Source organism: Onychostoma macrolepis, chromosome 19 (genome assembly GCF_012432095.1).
Source record: "Onychostoma macrolepis isolate SWU-2019 chromosome 19, ASM1243209v1, whole genome shotgun sequence".
NCBI classification, from domain to species: domain Eukaryota; kingdom Metazoa; phylum Chordata; class Actinopteri; order Cypriniformes; family Cyprinidae; genus Onychostoma; species Onychostoma macrolepis.
Window position 1 is genome coordinate 21,186,497 of NC_081173.1, and position 16,801 is coordinate 21,203,297.

The window sequence follows — 16,801 nt, forward strand, 5'->3', positions numbered from 1 at the left end:
CTCGGAGCAGCTTTAGGGGGCTGTTTTTCTCTTTGTTGCATCAGTAGTGAGGAGAGATCTCTCTCTAACCGAAACCCTCAGGCTATGAGTTTGACTGAAGCGGAAAATAAAAAACATCCTATTTTGTTTCTCTTAAAAACCATACATTATCAAAGGCGTCTCATGCATATCTTTGATCTAAAACGGTTACATCTTAATAATTACGGTTCGGCTGTGTGAAAGAACCAAATGTTTCTTTTTTTCATTCCGGTATCGTTCGAAACTGTTCACCGTCTTCATGAAAATAAGACCTGGGAGCGAGCAAACAAACAAATAAATAAATAAAAACCGACAGAACTGCACTGCTATATTATTTAATGACAAGATGTGGAAAGAGGGGAAATATCCTTTTTAAAAACTATATAAATCATGCTGTGTAGCTTTTGTGTCTCATCCCGATCTTTGCACTGTTTCTTTCACTTTTTATAACAATTCATCCGCTCAATAAAGCACTGAGAGAGATGTTTCCAGTAATCCTATATGCTTAAATATATCTGCACCACATTTTCTGGCCACTCTCTTTCCGAGCTTCTGCGGAAAATGATGTTTTTACAGAACATTTCCCTTTGCAACCAATCAAAGAGGTGCAGTCAGTGGTAATGAAACAGGAAAACATTTCAGCACTCCTCTCTCCTCTTTAATGGCTGAAAAATGCTAATTGGAAGAAGACCGCATGTGTCAAAGAAAACAAAAGAGGTGGTATGGCAGGCAGCGGGACTCATGTTGGAGGATGGTATTTTGAAATGTGAAATGTGTCACTTAACTGCTGCTGAAACGCACGCCGTTTGGAGGGGAGGATCGAGGAACGGAAGCCCCTCCTGCATGTGGAGGTGCAGCGGAGCAGGAAGAGACGTTTATGAGGTAATAACCAGATGCAGTCACACAGAGTATGAAAATCTGCTCCAAGAAACCCGAAAGGTCCAACTATATACTGATCCAGTCGTTCCTAAAACGTCTCAGTCGTTGGTTTTCATGTGCATGACTTGTTGCATATCTTAATAAAACTACATCTATTTAAGATTGAACAATAGATGTCTGAAATGAAAACAACTAATCATATACAGAAAATATGTTTGGATTCTAGATATTTTCTTTGCTGGTACTGGAACTTTAAAACACTTAAATGCATTTAGCTGTATAAAAATGGATTTTCTTATAGTTTCCTTTGAATAAACATTTCAAACAATAAAAAAAATTAAAAACATTTTTCAAATCCCTAAATGACATTTCTCTAAAGTCGTTTTTTTCATTTATTTGTCATGAATTGTCAATCAAAACATATTTTTCTCCATTATTTGAAGGGAAGAAAAGGTCTAAAATAGAGGGATTCCACCAAATGTCATATTCTCAAGTCAAATAAGTTTTGTGATCAGCATTTAGTGAAGTACAAAAGTAATGAGTTACGTAAAGCTGTGTGATGGGCCTCCTTCCTCCAGAGAATGGTGACATTTTAATTACCCTGCCTTATCTGATGGATTTCAAGATATTCTTCCCAGTAAAAGCCTTCTCTTTATTATTTTTTGTATTATATGTTCTTAGTTTTCGTCTGTCAGTGACTGTACAAAATTCATTTGACCCAGTCGTTGATTGAAGGTGGAAGTTTTCATATGGTATAAAATAGTTTATCAAGAGCCTCAAATCTCTTCAGTGTGAGAAGTGTCTCCTGCTTTTATGACAAAAGAAAAAATCCCTATGAAGGAATAATTGTGATAAAACAGATTTCTGACTTGAGTAATATAAAACTTGCTCACTCTCTTTTGAGAGTTTTTTTAACTTTCTTTTTTATACCATCAACTTTTCATGAATTAATAAAATATATTTCATATATAGTTTTAAATGATACAAAAAATAAAACACCAGCACTTTGTCCACTATCCTTTATTTGCATTATTATATAAATAAAAACAGCCAAAAAAAAAATCATCAGCAAATTGTTTATTTCAAACATTAAATTGAACAATTATTTAAATAGTGAAAATACAAATATATGTACTGTATTAATACAATAAAAAATACAACAATTGACAATACAACAAAAAGCTCAAGAATCAGTACTAACAACAGCTGATCCAGCGATCGAGAACTGTAAGTGTAATGCTGTATATATTTCATATAAGTGAATGCAGAGATGTTGTAATTTTGGTTTTAATAAACATAATTGCAGTGGTGGCATGTGAAATGGCTTTGATCATGATCACAGACGTAAGGTTACACCGCAGAGCCGATGTGGCGTATTATTACTACTATTTGGGTTGCCGTGTTTAAGTGCACAGTTATAATTTTAGCAGTACTGACGTTAATACCCAAGCGGTCATCGCCATCAATAGCTGGATGGCTTCATGTGCATTTGTGAACAGTGTACAGCTTTACAAAAAAAATATTACTTTTTTTTTTTTTTCAATTACTCTATATACAAGTTTTGCTGACCTCTGACCTGTGAACTGCCATATTGTCCTTTTTGGAGAACGGCAACATCACCTACAAGACAAGAACAACATTTTGGAAGCATAATCAATACATCTGAGTCACGTGCAATGTTAGAATACTTTTTCACAAGATTCACAAAGCTATTTCTGTAACCCCATGGGGGAGATATGTTGCTGAAAAACGCTGTATCCTGTAATTGGTATTTATCTTGCCTGCTGATTTTGTGAAATACATAATTATTTTAAAAAGATGACTTGACATACACATATTTGCATAAGAAGGGTTAGTACATTGAATTTTTTAGGAGAATGTTATGATTGCTTGTAAATGTTCTTTTATTTGGCTCCACAGTCTATTTACATCAGCACTGAAATGCACAGTCCAGAATTTAAGTGTCTGTATTTTCAATACACATGAATACTGTATGTTCAAGATTTTTATATATATATATATATATATAAATATATCTTTTTTTGTGAAAAACTAAAACGTCATTAACAGCCTATAGAGTTTCTCTTTTCAAAAATACAGCAGTGACAGCATGCTATGTTATTGTTTATAAACCTTCGGATCTCGCCATACATATCTGTGGACACGTATGACGGCATCCCGCCTCGTGTAGCTTGCGAGCAATTTGGATCATAATTTGCTGATGTGATGTGACATGCTACATATAAAAAAAAAAACTACTTCAAAGACTATCACCTCAAATCTCCCTCGCTTTTTTAGTTCCAGTCTTTTAACATCCGTCTGCGATTACTTAAGCAGACAGCGTAATATTGAGGCATGAAGAATTTCTACAACATATAATGTGCATTATAGCATGTCCTGGCATTTTTATGCAAATAGGGCCATCTTAACATCTACGTTAAATAACCGATCAGACTGAAAAGCTTATAAATCTGAGGTTATTTTTCATAACATAAGATAGATGAACCATATCCATTTGCTGTCAGTCATTATAAAGTATCAACACTTAAAAACAGTGATAGAGAATCAGTTAAAAATATTATATAACACCATAAAGGGCATAAAATCTATAATCCCTCAGTCTGATGCTGCTTTCTTCAAATACATAAAGTTGAAAAATTAAAAAATGTAAATATGTATTTCTTATAAATGCATGTTGTGGGCGAGGATGTACATTGAGAGGCACTTTTTATTATTATTATTGTTAATTAACAAAAAATAAAAATAAAATCACTGATGCATAAATTCTCTCTTTTTTCAATCATCTCCAGTCATTCATTTAATAAGAAACTATACAGAACTTATGCAGGAAAAGACAAACATGAACATTTCTCCTGTTAGATATTTAACCAGGACTATGAAGCTGAAAATGGCACAGGTTCAGGCTCCACACGAACCTTTCAAAGTGCGTTGGCATTGCATCTTGAGCTTTACGCTTGTGCTTGCGTGGCATACCTTCAAGCATGGCCTTTTACAAAAGAATAAGATGTACTACACCGAATAAGATGATAGGTGCAAACAAACATGTATACATTATATATGGATAACCATTCCCAAAACACACATAAAACACACACAAACATATGCCGACTTGTCAACATTAACTAATGCTCAACATTTGCGTTGCCACTGATTTGTGCTGGCACATATTAATAAAATACAAAGTGCATAAATAAAGGTTTGTTTTACGTATTTTTCATTAGATGGTAGAAAAAGATATGAGCATTAAAATTCTCTAACATCAATAAAAAAAAATACTGTAACTATTTGTATATCTATTAATCTAAAATTATTTCTACAGGCTTGCAGCAGTTCATCAGCATACAATGAGCACAGCTGTGGATAATTCACCATGCAAAGACACACTCACGTCTGGGTTTGGAGAACGATAAGAAACCCAGCATGGATTTTTGTTGTTGTTGGTAGTTTTTTTTATTTTTATGCATTATGTTTTTTGTTTACACTTCACATTACAGTGTTAATGTTACAGGCAAATTACTGTTGCAAATGAACACTATGTATACATGTTAAAATTATTTGGGGGTTTCATATGTAAATTCATTTTTAATGTTGTTGCTTGTAAGCACTTACATTAATATATGTTTAGCACAGGCACTGCAATCTAAAGCGTTAAATCCCTTTTAAGTGCACACTAACACCTTGAAGGGAACTTCATCACAATGCTAAATACCAAAAATTATTTTTGGAAGACAATGCCGCAAGAACTGCTCCAAACAAAAACAAAAAAAAAGTCACTGACTTTAAAGTCTGTTAGGATAGACCTAATAATGCAGGATGAATAACACGACAAAACAACACAAAGCATTCATTTCTGGAAAATGCTAATGAATTTCAGTGGGACAGTTTCACAGAGAGCAACGGTTTAAGAGAAGTGGAGGAACAGAAGTGCTTTTGGTTTTAAATGATTTTTCACGGCAATAAGAAGAAGATTCAGATCAATCAATAATCATGATAAGAATATTAAATAGGCTATATTATTATCAATAGTAGCAGCCTATTATAAAAATTCAACTGACTAAAAGTTAAAAAGAATTGGATTGTACACAGAAATCTCTTCCGAACGCACGTTTATTGAAATATGACAAGCTAATTATCATTGTGCCGTTGTCTTGCACCGAGACCGAGAGAGATCTGTTGTGAAGTCGCAATAATCTCGGGAAAGCGTAGCATTTTTAACCCAGCGATACTCTAACCCTACAGCGGGAGAAATCTTGGCTTCTTTGAGCTCGATGAGTTTCTGATGGGAGATTGGTGACGTAAGAGCCATCAACAGCGACAGGCTGATCGAGGTAGTCGCGAGGATGGATAGATGGACAGATGTTGGGGCGGAACTTGGACATATTTCCACATTATTAGCCCCTACCGACAGGCGTACAGCATAAATGATCAGTTAGATTGCAACTGGCAATAGCTCAAGGATGCGCAGAACCGTCAAAGGTAAGGACATGATTTAAACGTCGCGTACTGAAATATCAACGCTTTGGCGGCGGTGGTGAAGATGTATAATATCGTAGCCTGGCTTGTTCGTACGTTTGCACTATACTAACAAATGTGTGCACTCACCGGGATGCGATATGCAAGGCGAAGCTCTCGCGTCGGTCCACAGGCTGAACGATCCGCTGAAATCGCAGCAGAATCCCGGCGCGACGAAGAACCTTAAAATCCGTCAGAAACATCAGGCGACCGGAGCGAGCCGAGGCCACCTCACAAAATTCACTCGGATTTCTCGCGTTCCCCTTCCGAGCGATTTTAAAAACACACCCACCCACTCGCCAACTTACAGAAAGAGTGGACATTGCGTCAACGCTGGTATAAAGACAAAAACAAAGTTGAGATTTAAGTGTGATTTTGGGGGGGTGCCAGGTACACCGGTGTCAACAAAGTACTGAAGAGCAGATATGCGGTGGATTTATTAGCCTACGGTTCCTAACCTAATAGGATCCGAAATGTCTAACACCGTGGACTCGTTATTTAATTTGTGGATGTTTTGCAATTGATGAATAAGTAATGTGTAAGCGTTGTAGAGAGGCTTGTTACGGTCATACTCAACTTGTTCCAGGAGTCCCTCCCCTTCCCGTGCAAAGTGTTCACTTCCTAGTAAGGTGTAACGAATCAATCTGTAACTTCCAACTGTCCTTTTTTTTTCGGCGATGGAAAAAGGTCGCAAATAATTTCCTTTTAGCGCATGAAATAGTTCGCAGTGTTGTTCGCCCCGGCAAACGTGCGCGAGACAGATAAACAAAACTGGCAAAAAGGGAAAAAAGACAGTGAAAGGATCAAAGAAATGTTGCCGTTTGCATGGAAATATGTTGTTATGTGCATGGAAATAAAATGAAATGTTTACAGCGGAGACCCCCTCCTTTATGCATTAATGTTTTGCGCGTGACGTGAAACTTATTTTATTTTCGCGATGACGCCGAGAACACAGCATAACTGGAAAAACAGTTGTACAATCGTAGTTTAATTTTAACACCACTGTTTTTTTTGTTTTGGTTTTTTTTTTTGTGTGTGTTTGTTTTATAAAACCGCATATTTAGTATATTCGTGTGAATGGACAACATCCAAACAAGTGATGTCTTCTCCAAAAAGGCAGTTCGTTGTCTTTCAAACGCTCCTGTTTTGTGGGGAGGGAAAAAACAGAACAATTAAAAAGATTGACAGGTGGGTTTTCACTGTCAGAGTGACGCTCCGGAGGGGTGGAGTAACGGGAGAGAGGCAGGAAAGGCAACTCGATGTGTCTGTCTATCAGTTGAGACTGTCTGAACCGCTCACGCATCCTGAACGCGCGATACATATTTCAGCGAAGAGCCGCGAGACCGAAAACGCCGCTTCGCTCCCTGGAGTTTTTGTTTTTTTAAAAGAGTAATTAGTTCACGTTCGGTGCGAGAGAGTGTGTTTTTTGTTTATATATATCGCTCTGTAGTAAACGCGTCACGCTCGCCCGAATCAACTGTCCACATGTTTCCCTGAGCATGGACGGACAGTGTGTTTGGTGAATATCGGGAGGAGCACGAGCACGAGCAGAGACTCTCCACTGCGCGCGTGGGGAATTTAGTCCGTTGAAAATGCGCACTGAGCTCGAGCCCCATTTGTGACTGACATTAACTGTCTCCTGTCTGCCTGTCTCTTCCCTTGGTTTTGTCCCGTTTTTAGGCTTTCCACCGAGCGAGAGGACGGAAATACAGTTGGACGGGCTCTCCATAACTGGAAGTTTCTTCCGTTTTGCTACAAACTATTGGCATAATCTAAGGAGAACCTAAGGAAGCGTTTTTTCCCCCCTGTGTGTTTCTGCGCCGTTAGACATGGACGGGAGATATATCTGAGCTCTTGGCAATCATGCTATGACTTAGAATTGTTAAACGTGTCGGCCAGATACAACTACATTTTTTTTTTTTTTTTAATTTACAGACGTTTTTAGTCTGTAAAAATATCTACAACCTCTCAAGACCTATTGACCCCTCTTAGACTTTGCATCGGCTCAAAGTGACTTTTTAAGAGGTGGAATAAAAACAGACTCTGAAGAGAAGAGGAGCGCGTTAATACATGCTTTGTATTACATTTTTGAAATTAATTCTTTTTCTCCGTCACTGGCATTTTGATTCTGTATGAGAAGTCAAGTGGAGGGTGGGACGACAGCATGCCGCGGAGAAAGCAGCAAGCGCCGAGGCGATCTTCAGGTAAGCGGTGCATGCATGTTTTGTTTACTAATGTTAGTGCACAGGGAGGGGGGGAGGGAACATAAAATCACTTACACTTCATTATCGTGTTGATTGAAATGCTTGATCTAAATATTTCCTGCATTATTTTTTACTTTTAGATTTTTTTTCACTTCTTTTTTTTTAACTTTCAAAGAATGTCAAAACAAAGGTAATGTCCTCAGAACGCATTCAATTTGTTTTAAAAACTAACGCATGAGTAACTTTTTTTTTTTTTTGAAGTTGTGCCAAATTAAAACTTCACACTCCACCGTGGCCTATATAGTCGAGTAAAAATGCAGTTTCAAAGTGCTCCAGCTCCTCTATTTAGATGCGGATTGCCATCCTTGATTTGATGCTTGATTGATCGTCTGTCATGTGGCCGCCTTTGATCTATTCATTCCTGATAAACATCAGTAAATCATTCACCATGGATACACGCATGCGCCGTGCAGCCGCAGCCACTCAAAGGACAACTTTTGCCCCCGTCGTGCGGGAAAATAGAGAAAGGAAAGAAGTTTTCGGCAGGGTTATACACTACTTTTTTTTCGTCATTCAAAGAGAGCGAGAGAAAGGGGGATAAGGGATTGCTGGGGCGTGTCGAGAGCACAAAATGTAGCAGAGAGAACATCTCTTCCCTGATAGATGTCACTGAGCAAGGCCTCTGTACTAAGATCTGTTTTCCTCTCAGCTCAATTTATTCATGCGAAATGTACCTGTGCTCTTTGATGTTACAAGAGAGAGCTGATTTTAGTTTTTAATTAATCTTCCATGAAGAGCAAGAGAGCGAACCTCTGATTTGTGATGAATGATGTAAGATTTCTTTTTGGGTGATTAAACATAAAATAGCCATTATATTTTAAACCATTTTGGTGTATTGTACTAAGGGAGTTCTACTTTGTCCTTTTGGCTTTCCTTTTTTCATTTTTTGTTCCTTGGTTTTTTTTTTTTTTTCCCTCATTTAATCTCTGTGACTAACAGGTCCATTCTCTCCCGAATGAAGGCTCTCTTTCAAGTTCAAGCGTCAGCAGAGTTACAGATCTGCAGAATTAGGCCCTGATATTTGACTGATGAGGGAACAACCGACATGCCAGACACACTGCTGTAACCGAGGTCGACTAACAAGTGCGATACATAGTTGACGTTTCATTCATTTGCGCTGAATAACAATTATTATTCCTTCACTTTTACGCATACCTTTCTGTTCAGCGGGGGGAAATAGTGTTTTTAAGGGATTATTTCGTCTCCCTGGCTGTATGGCGAGACTGACATGGGGAGTTCGAAAGCTCACAGAGGTGAGATGGCGCCTGGTAATCTGACCTGGCAGCTCCTCCACAAAAACAAGCCATCAGCCCCCTCCACCTCAGCTGAATATTGATTTAATTTTCTCTATTCTGACAGGCATGTTCATCATTTGCTTTAATGGTCATTCAAAAGTTGGCAGGCACATTGTTTCCGTTTTTCCCAGAGCCTGACACTTTTCCCCTCTCCATCAAAATAAAAATGTTAGGAATTATTGATTGAGGGAATAAAAAAAAAAGCCGCTTAACGTGACAAGGTGATTTGTTTTTGCTAAAACTTCTTCTAAATAATTCAAGCTGTCTTAGCAGTTTTTTTTTTTTTTTAATTTTGCGCTTTGCGCTAAAAGCACTTTCTACCTACAATGCTCCACTCTTCCGTTATGCTCCACCTCTTTTAACGGATGACTTTGCCTCGATTTGGTTGCTATCATTGCCATTGTTTGCTCTGAGTGATTTACATGCGTCGGCCGTGGGCTCAGGTCGTTTTGGTGCAGTGGGATCGGAGTGGCCCTCTCTGTGTTGGGCTGCTGCAGTCATTTGTATTTATTTGCTGGCTTTTCTCTGAAACAGACACGGGCCTCCCACGTAGAGCACAGACTGTGTCTGTGAGTTTGAGCTCTAGCAGAGAGGAGAGGAGCCAGGGGAGGACTCGGCGATGAATGCGGTATCTCTCTGCTGCTCCAGGTTTCATTTGGTTTTGTGTTTTCACAACCTCCCACGCAGATAGAGACACGCTCGGTTTGCGTCCATTCCACGCACCTCTGTCCTCTGGATAGCTGGGGCATAAACACCGCCATGAGGTGGTTTGCGATGTTTTTTGCTGCTTTTACTTTTCCTTCAGTTTGGATGATTCTCTTTTTGCTTTTTCTCAATTAAATTCTTTTCACATTCACATTTAAAAAAACAAAACAGCAGCGCACAAACACACTCGAAAGAAGAAAAATAAAACGTGAGGAGGGAGGAACCAGCACGGGGAGTCATTAAAACGCATTCTGTCCTCGGCACCAGAGGCTTCTTAATTATCCGACATAAAGGTAAAGGTTCCTCTGCTGGCTTCATTAGGGAGGAACCCTAATTATCTGAGCTCCTGATGGATTTGTGACAGGCTCTAACGATTAAAGCTGACAAATTCAGCGAAGTGTCAGGTCTGCAGCTGCCTTGATGTAATCAAGTTGATATTATACAGTCCCTTTAGCCTGTAGTGCTGAATTAACTCAATTTTCTGGTGCAGGTGACAAATGGACTTTGCTACCTGACTAATCACGTCACCGTGGCAATGCTGCCTAATGACCTCAGTAATCCAGGCTCTTAACCGCACCGCTGGGCCCAGAAAGCATTTGAGGCAGCCAATCAGAACGGCCCCTGCATTAGCCAATCGGGCCCAGCGCTCGGCAAACACGCCATCGTTCCGTCTCCGTGTTGATGGACGTACCACTGTTCTGTGTCATTGGTCGCACTGCCGTTCGAGCTCTGAGTGTACCGACACACCGTGCTCCTGCTGACAATAATCGCACCACCACGCTCTCAAAATCTGAAAATACTGTCAGAATTTGAGTGCCGTTGAGCGCTCGCTTTGCTTAAGTCTCTCAGTGCGGTGTTACATACAAATCAGTCTGCTTTGAGAGCTGAATTTACAGATTATTTCTTGTGCAGGGCTGTTACAGCTCAATTGTGATTTGTTTTTGTAGCATGAGGTTAATATCTTTTATTCCCCTCACACAGATTTATTATATTGTGTTAAAGATGTGGAGGTTTTGTTGTAGTCTGTTAAACAGCGTGGTGCCTCTCCATATTCATTCTCATATCTGGTGAGAAATGTGAAAGATTGTGAATTATCATTTCTCAATTTGGGATGTATTTGTATTAAGAGATAGGAGTTGACGGCCATCATTTGTTTTGCATGTACGGCACAAATTATAGAAATCAATCTATAGGGGTACATTTAGATGTCAAGTTCTGTCTGTTGTTTTTTCTTTAATGCCTGTTTTCATGCTAGCAGGAAAAAAAATCTATCCGTAAGACGTGCGAATGCAGCGTGACATCTGGGCTCACCTTGTGTTGGCTTCGCTGGAGGGTAGACTCAACCGCTCTCATGTCATTAACAGGTGACATTGACCCATTTAGTCAATATTCATGTTGGGACCCACCACTTACAACTAATAGTTTAATTTGCATTTGGGGATCAAGCCAGTGGCCTATAGGAAATCAAAGTGTATCCAGTTATTCTGAGTCCCGAGCTTGCCGTTCCCCTTGTCCGAGATCGTGGAGGTTGAGTTTGATTAATGAAGATCGATGACAGGTTTTATGGGAAGAGTGGATCAAAATGAAAATATGTTGGGACTTTGCATGAGCCAAGTGTGACGGTACACAGTCTGCGGTAAACAGCGCTCTTCGGTTTTAATGAGCTTGGACACATTTGGGAGTTATCTGGTTTCCGCAAGTTTTGTAAAGTCTGAAATTAAGAATACTTCCAGACGTGTGTTTGTGCATGAAAAAAAGCGAGTGCGTCTGCTGATAGTTGCTGAAAAACGAGCACACAGAGGACCGCAAAAAGCTAGCGTGTCACCAGAGGAGGTTTGGATTAGAGGTACTGTAGCATTATGGGAACTCAAAACTATCAAAAGGGCCAGCTGTGTTTTTTCTTACTCTTTATTTTTCTCTCTCTCTCTCTTCTCGTCCTGTCTGTTTTGATCCCCCATGTTTCATTTCTCAGCTAATTTAGTCCACAGTGAGTCAGAAAGATGAGAGGGAGGGGGAAGAAAGACAAAAGAGAGAAAAGCTCAAGTCATGACCCAGCAACGGGAGTCTCCAAGCTTGAGGAGTACACGGAGGTCAACGTGTACCCAGGGGAGCCCACGTCTGCCTTCTCTCTGTCCTGCCCTGCACTCATCTGTTGCTGCTTTCCCTTGCTTTTTTTTCCCTGGCTCACAGGAAGGATGGGGTGTTTTTAGAGGCTCGGCGGAGTTTTCTCATCCCAGTATGCCGTTTTCCTCATGGAGCGCCTTATACATCCTCATCAGATAAAACACAAACGGCTCGGCCAACAGATCCGTGCCGATGTTTATAACGGATCAGCAGGAGATTGAGCTTTGATGTTTGTGTTGTAGGATCTGAGGAGCGTGTGGCGTCGCGAACAGGATGATGCTGTTTGTGACGTTATCTGATTAGTTGCCTATTTTTATACATAGCTTAGTTTTTGTGATATTTCAGTGGTTGACATCATTTTATCAAGGACGGCCTTGTGCACTAAGGATCAAGCCTTGCGGTCATGCATTCATATTTAGCAACATTAATTTTGACAGATGAGCATGAAACGAAAGGAAGCTCTTTGATGATGTTAAGTAAACACCCATGAAGCCCCCTCAAACTCGGGGAAGTCACGTCCTGGGACTCACTGTTCCTCCTCCCATCAACCACTGTATTCTCAACTCAAAATATCCTGCCTGTCTGAACACAAAAGACCAGCTAAAGACATGAGAGAGAGAAAACACACTTTGTAGTTTTGTCTGCAGGTCCCTTTGCCTTATTCTCATAAAAGTCGTGTGTTGTTGTGTTTAAGGTCGTAGGGTAAAGTAGCGTCTGCGCCAAACAAAACTGCAAAAATATTGACTGTTTTCAAAACGCCTCCCCTTCTGTTACTGGTCAGAAAAAAAACGTAGTCCCGCCTCCAAACATTTGTTTGGGCTATTCGGGATGCTCAAACAAAGTACTGGGTCTCATTCGCTAATAATTGCATGCATTATTATAAATTTGTACGCACATGAGAACTTCTCACAAAAATATTCTGCCGAAAATATCTATATTTTTGTCAATTTTAGATCAAATTTAGTACAAAAGTTATTGGTGAACCATGATTTAATCATGAAAATGTTTAAATGCAGATTTTAGGCACACTTGGTGAATGAGACCCAATGTTATGGTAGCTTACTTCCTCCACACGTGAAACTGGTATATGTCATTGTCATATCAGAAAATTACACATTTAACTCCAAGAAAGGGCCTTGGGAACAATACTGCAAAACCAAGGGTTTAGAGGGAAAACGGTGATGTTCAGAAATGCAGAAAGTAGGGGGGGGATGAAGAAATGGAAAAAAAAAATAAAAAAAGAAGGGAGCGAGCGATAGAAGAAAGGAGTGGTGCTCAGAAAGGTATTAGAGCTGACAGATGAACAGGAGTGGGGAGAAATTCTCCCGCAGCAGCTGGGACTGCAGTCATTATCCTGACAGGTGTCAATTAAGAATTACTGCCTGCCTCAGTCCTCTGCGCAGCCCAGCTGTCTGCGCAGCAGAGAAATAACACTTTACCCTTGTCACTTTGTTAGTTCGTAGCCATAGCCTCCGAAAATGAGTCGCCCCAACGCTAATCGATAACCAGTGTATTAGCAATTATTTTGCACATTGATTTACGAGGGCCAACGACGACTTCTGTGCTGTTATTAGCCCTTGATTAGATCTGCCCGCACACATGAACACACACACACACACACTCACACACGCATTCATAGCATGCTGCCCTGTTGCCAGGTGGATATATGTTTCCTCCGAGGCCCCGAGGTCTAGAACAATCTTAGTGCACAGTCTTAGTGGCCCTGTTGGGCCTTCCATCACCCGTGGCCGTTACAGAGACAGGCCCCTCTTAGGCCCCACATGCACCCACACACACACAAACATGTACAACACCTCAGTGGGGGTTGAAATACAGCCCCATTTCAGACCGGCCCTGGATGAACGCTGATAGGGTTTGAGTATGTGTGTGTGAGAGAGGGGCTTGTAAAAGGCAAGAGTATTAGTGAGGTGTCGTGGTCTGTTTCAGCTAAATGAATGGCCCTTTGCTGTAGAAGGTGCTCCTGGTTACCGAGAGTTATGGCTGACCAGATAGGGGGCTTCTGGGTAATGTCTGTGTGAAGGAGCGCTGAACCTTCGCTACATTTATTTTCATGCCTGCGGTTATTTAATACTCAACTTTAAAGCCGTCGTCGAGCTTTGTAGGTGTCTTCATGTTTCTGCAACAAGTGTGGTTGTGCAAGATGTGAATTTTGGGATTTATTCATTGTTAAAGGGCTAGTTCACCCAAAAATGAACTTTCTGACATCATTTACGGTCATTCTAAACTTCTTTATATCCTGAAATTAGAAATTTGTCTCTATAGAGTTATAATGCACAAGACCTGAAGCTTTCAAGTTTATAATTGATATACTCCCATTCAGAAGTTTAGGGTCAGTAATTTTCAGAAAAAGGGTCAGAAATTAATACTATTCAGCAAAGATGCATTAAATTGATCAGAAGTGACAGTAAAATCATTTATAATGTTACACTGAAGACTGGATTAATGGCTGCTGAAAATTTGGCTTTGCCATCACAGGAATAAATCACATTTTAAAATATATGAAAATAGAAAACAGCTATTTTAAACTGTAATAATATTTTATAATATTACTATTGTACTGCATTTTGATCAAATAAACGCAGCTGTGGTGAGCATAAGAGACTTCAAACAGATTTTAAAAACATTAAAACAATCTTATTAATGCTGACTTTGTTAGTGTGTGTGTTTTATATATATTTTCAAACGTGTAAGCATCAGTATTTTTTTATTGTAATTAAATAGAAAAGATTAATGAGCACAGTCTTCAAACCTTCAGCTTTTGTGAAGAAAGTTGTGCAGCTTTGAAACTATATTGAGGTAAGTAAAATTGTCAGAGTATTTATTTTTGGGTGAACTATCCCTGTAAATATTGTACTTTCACAAGCCGTGAGGTAACTAGGTTATCATGTCACCTGTGAAAACAAAGCTTGCGTATGTGCTAGGCCCGAAAGTTTGAAATCGTCCTCGCACCCTCATGTAGTGGTGGATTATGTTCTTTATGCTTGGGAGTGGGATTCGTGTTTGCTCGAGTGCGACCTTTGCCCTACAGGAACTAAAAAGAGAACCTAATCCCTGGGTTCCCCTGATGTGGCGATGTAAGAACGGAGATCCCTCTCCTTCCACTCTTGATCAGAGGCGTTACGATTCTCCTCTATGAGCGCTAAGCCACTGGACACACAATGAGTGGATAAAGATAAGCCTCCAGCTTGTGTTGACACTCTCATTGAGCTCCATAATGCACTGCTCCGGATCGCTCCCATAAAGACTCGGCTCCCCTTTTTTACGAGCAGTCTTCGAACGGTCGCGCAAAATGCCTCGATTTTCTGTGTTTTTACCCTGACACTTTCATTGCTCGTTTTTCGTGCGGTGTTTAAGACCACATTTGCAGTCCATCACCCCTAAAGCTAGGTAAAGAGCCGCGTGTCACCCCCATCTCCTGCTGAGGGTCACTTTTATTAGCTTCATTGATAAAAGCCTGCCTGCACACACAGACAATAGCTGGTAGATCCTCCAAATGGCTGTATTTTTTTTCTGGGTGTTTTATTTAACTGATAGGACACTGGAAAGTAATGAATATCATTTTTTTCCCTTTTTTGTCCCCAGTTTTATGGTACTGATAAGGCATCTGGGGGAAGTATATAGCAAAACGGTACCGTTTCTTTTTTAGATGGACAACCGGGCAAGACGGTTCCCTTTCTCACTATATATCATCGCCACATATGCTTTCTAATCTTTGATTTATATGTTCAATCTGGTCTCAGAATCATCTTCTAAAATATGAATCTCTGGCATTTATATTTCAGGATCTTTGACAAACACATGCAGAGTTAATATCAGTTTTAAAATAACTAATGCGACTAAAATAACGTCTGGTTTTCATTTCATTCACGCACAGAAGCCCTGAGGGACGTGAATTGTATTTGAATCCTCCTCCTATCCTTTAATAGACGGGTGCACATGTTGTGACTAGTCTCCCAGACTCAACTTTATAGGTATTTATAGTGATTTGGACACAATCGCATTCAAATGCCACATGTTCTGAGAGGCCTAAAGCTTGTTTGGAGACGGACTCACCCAGACAGTGTCAATCATAGCTTTGCTAAGCTTTGCTCTGAATCTTCTGTCTGAGAAACCAGCGGGGGGTGTCCTCTTCAAATCTGCCCCCACCTCCCCTCCCCTTCCTGTTTTTGCCCTCTTCTCTACTGGCCACCGCTTTCTTTAAAAAGCCATATGCTTCACAGTTAGACTTCAGCGTGCGCACGCATACACACGCCAAAGCTGCGACACGTATGAGGATCAACTATTAACCTTGTCCAGCTGACTGAAAGCCATACGGTTGGTGGAACTTTAACCGAGGGATGCATCATTGATCATTGACTTGTTCTGCTCAGCCCCTGAAGTCTGTGAGCTTGGGAACTTGAGATGAACAGATGTGCTGTAAAGAAGAAAAGTCAGGTGACTCCAAACGAGGAACACAAACATTTACTCTTCCATTAACAGATCTGGGCTTTATAAAAGCAAGACAAACTCTATCTAGGGAAGAATTAAATCAACAATAGAGTTTCCAGATCTTAGTACAGATTGAACGTCTTGACATGTCAGCTCAGAAATTCAGTATCTCAGGCCTAAACCGGTTCTAAACCAAAACATTACGATGTGTCAATCATATTTGGTAAAAACATAGGGAATGTGCCAGGGATTTTTTTTTCCCTTGACCGACAATAGGAGACAAGCGTTTTCAGTGTTCTGCTGAAATGTAGCATTGACGTATGTGTGCGTCGGTGTATTTTTGCATGCGTGTGTGTGTGTGTGTGTGTGTGTGTAGCTCTTCTTCACTAGCGCACAGTCTCCATGTTAAATTGGTTATGGCAGCGCAATCCAGCCCTACTTAGAGCCGTCAGAGCAGCCGCTGTGTGACGAGCCTCAGCGAGGACGTGTCATAAATACTGAGGTGTCGTTTCTTTCATGTAAATATACCTCTGT

At 40.2% G+C, this 16,801-nt stretch overlaps 1 protein-coding gene across 4 annotated transcripts in view; it reads left to right on the forward strand.

Moving 5' to 3' along the window:
* The first annotated feature begins 2,510 nt into the window (after positions 1 to 2,510).
* Positions 2,511 to 16,801, forward strand: part of tshz1 (teashirt zinc finger homeobox 1) — a 38,820-nt gene continuing 24,529 nt past the window's right edge. The window contains exons 1-2 of one of the 4 annotated variants that reach the window (XM_058753209.1): positions 2,511 to 5,394; positions 7,111 to 7,634. In XM_058753209.1, the coding sequence (XP_058609192.1) occupies positions 7,563 to 7,634 (72 nt within the window). In that variant the 5' untranslated portion in view covers positions 2,511 to 5,394; positions 7,111 to 7,562. Of the gene's footprint in view, positions 5,395 to 6,636; positions 7,635 to 8,634; positions 8,766 to 16,801 lie in introns of those variants that run through there. The other 3 variants (XM_058753208.1, XM_058753211.1, XM_058753210.1) reach the window with 3 other exon arrangements.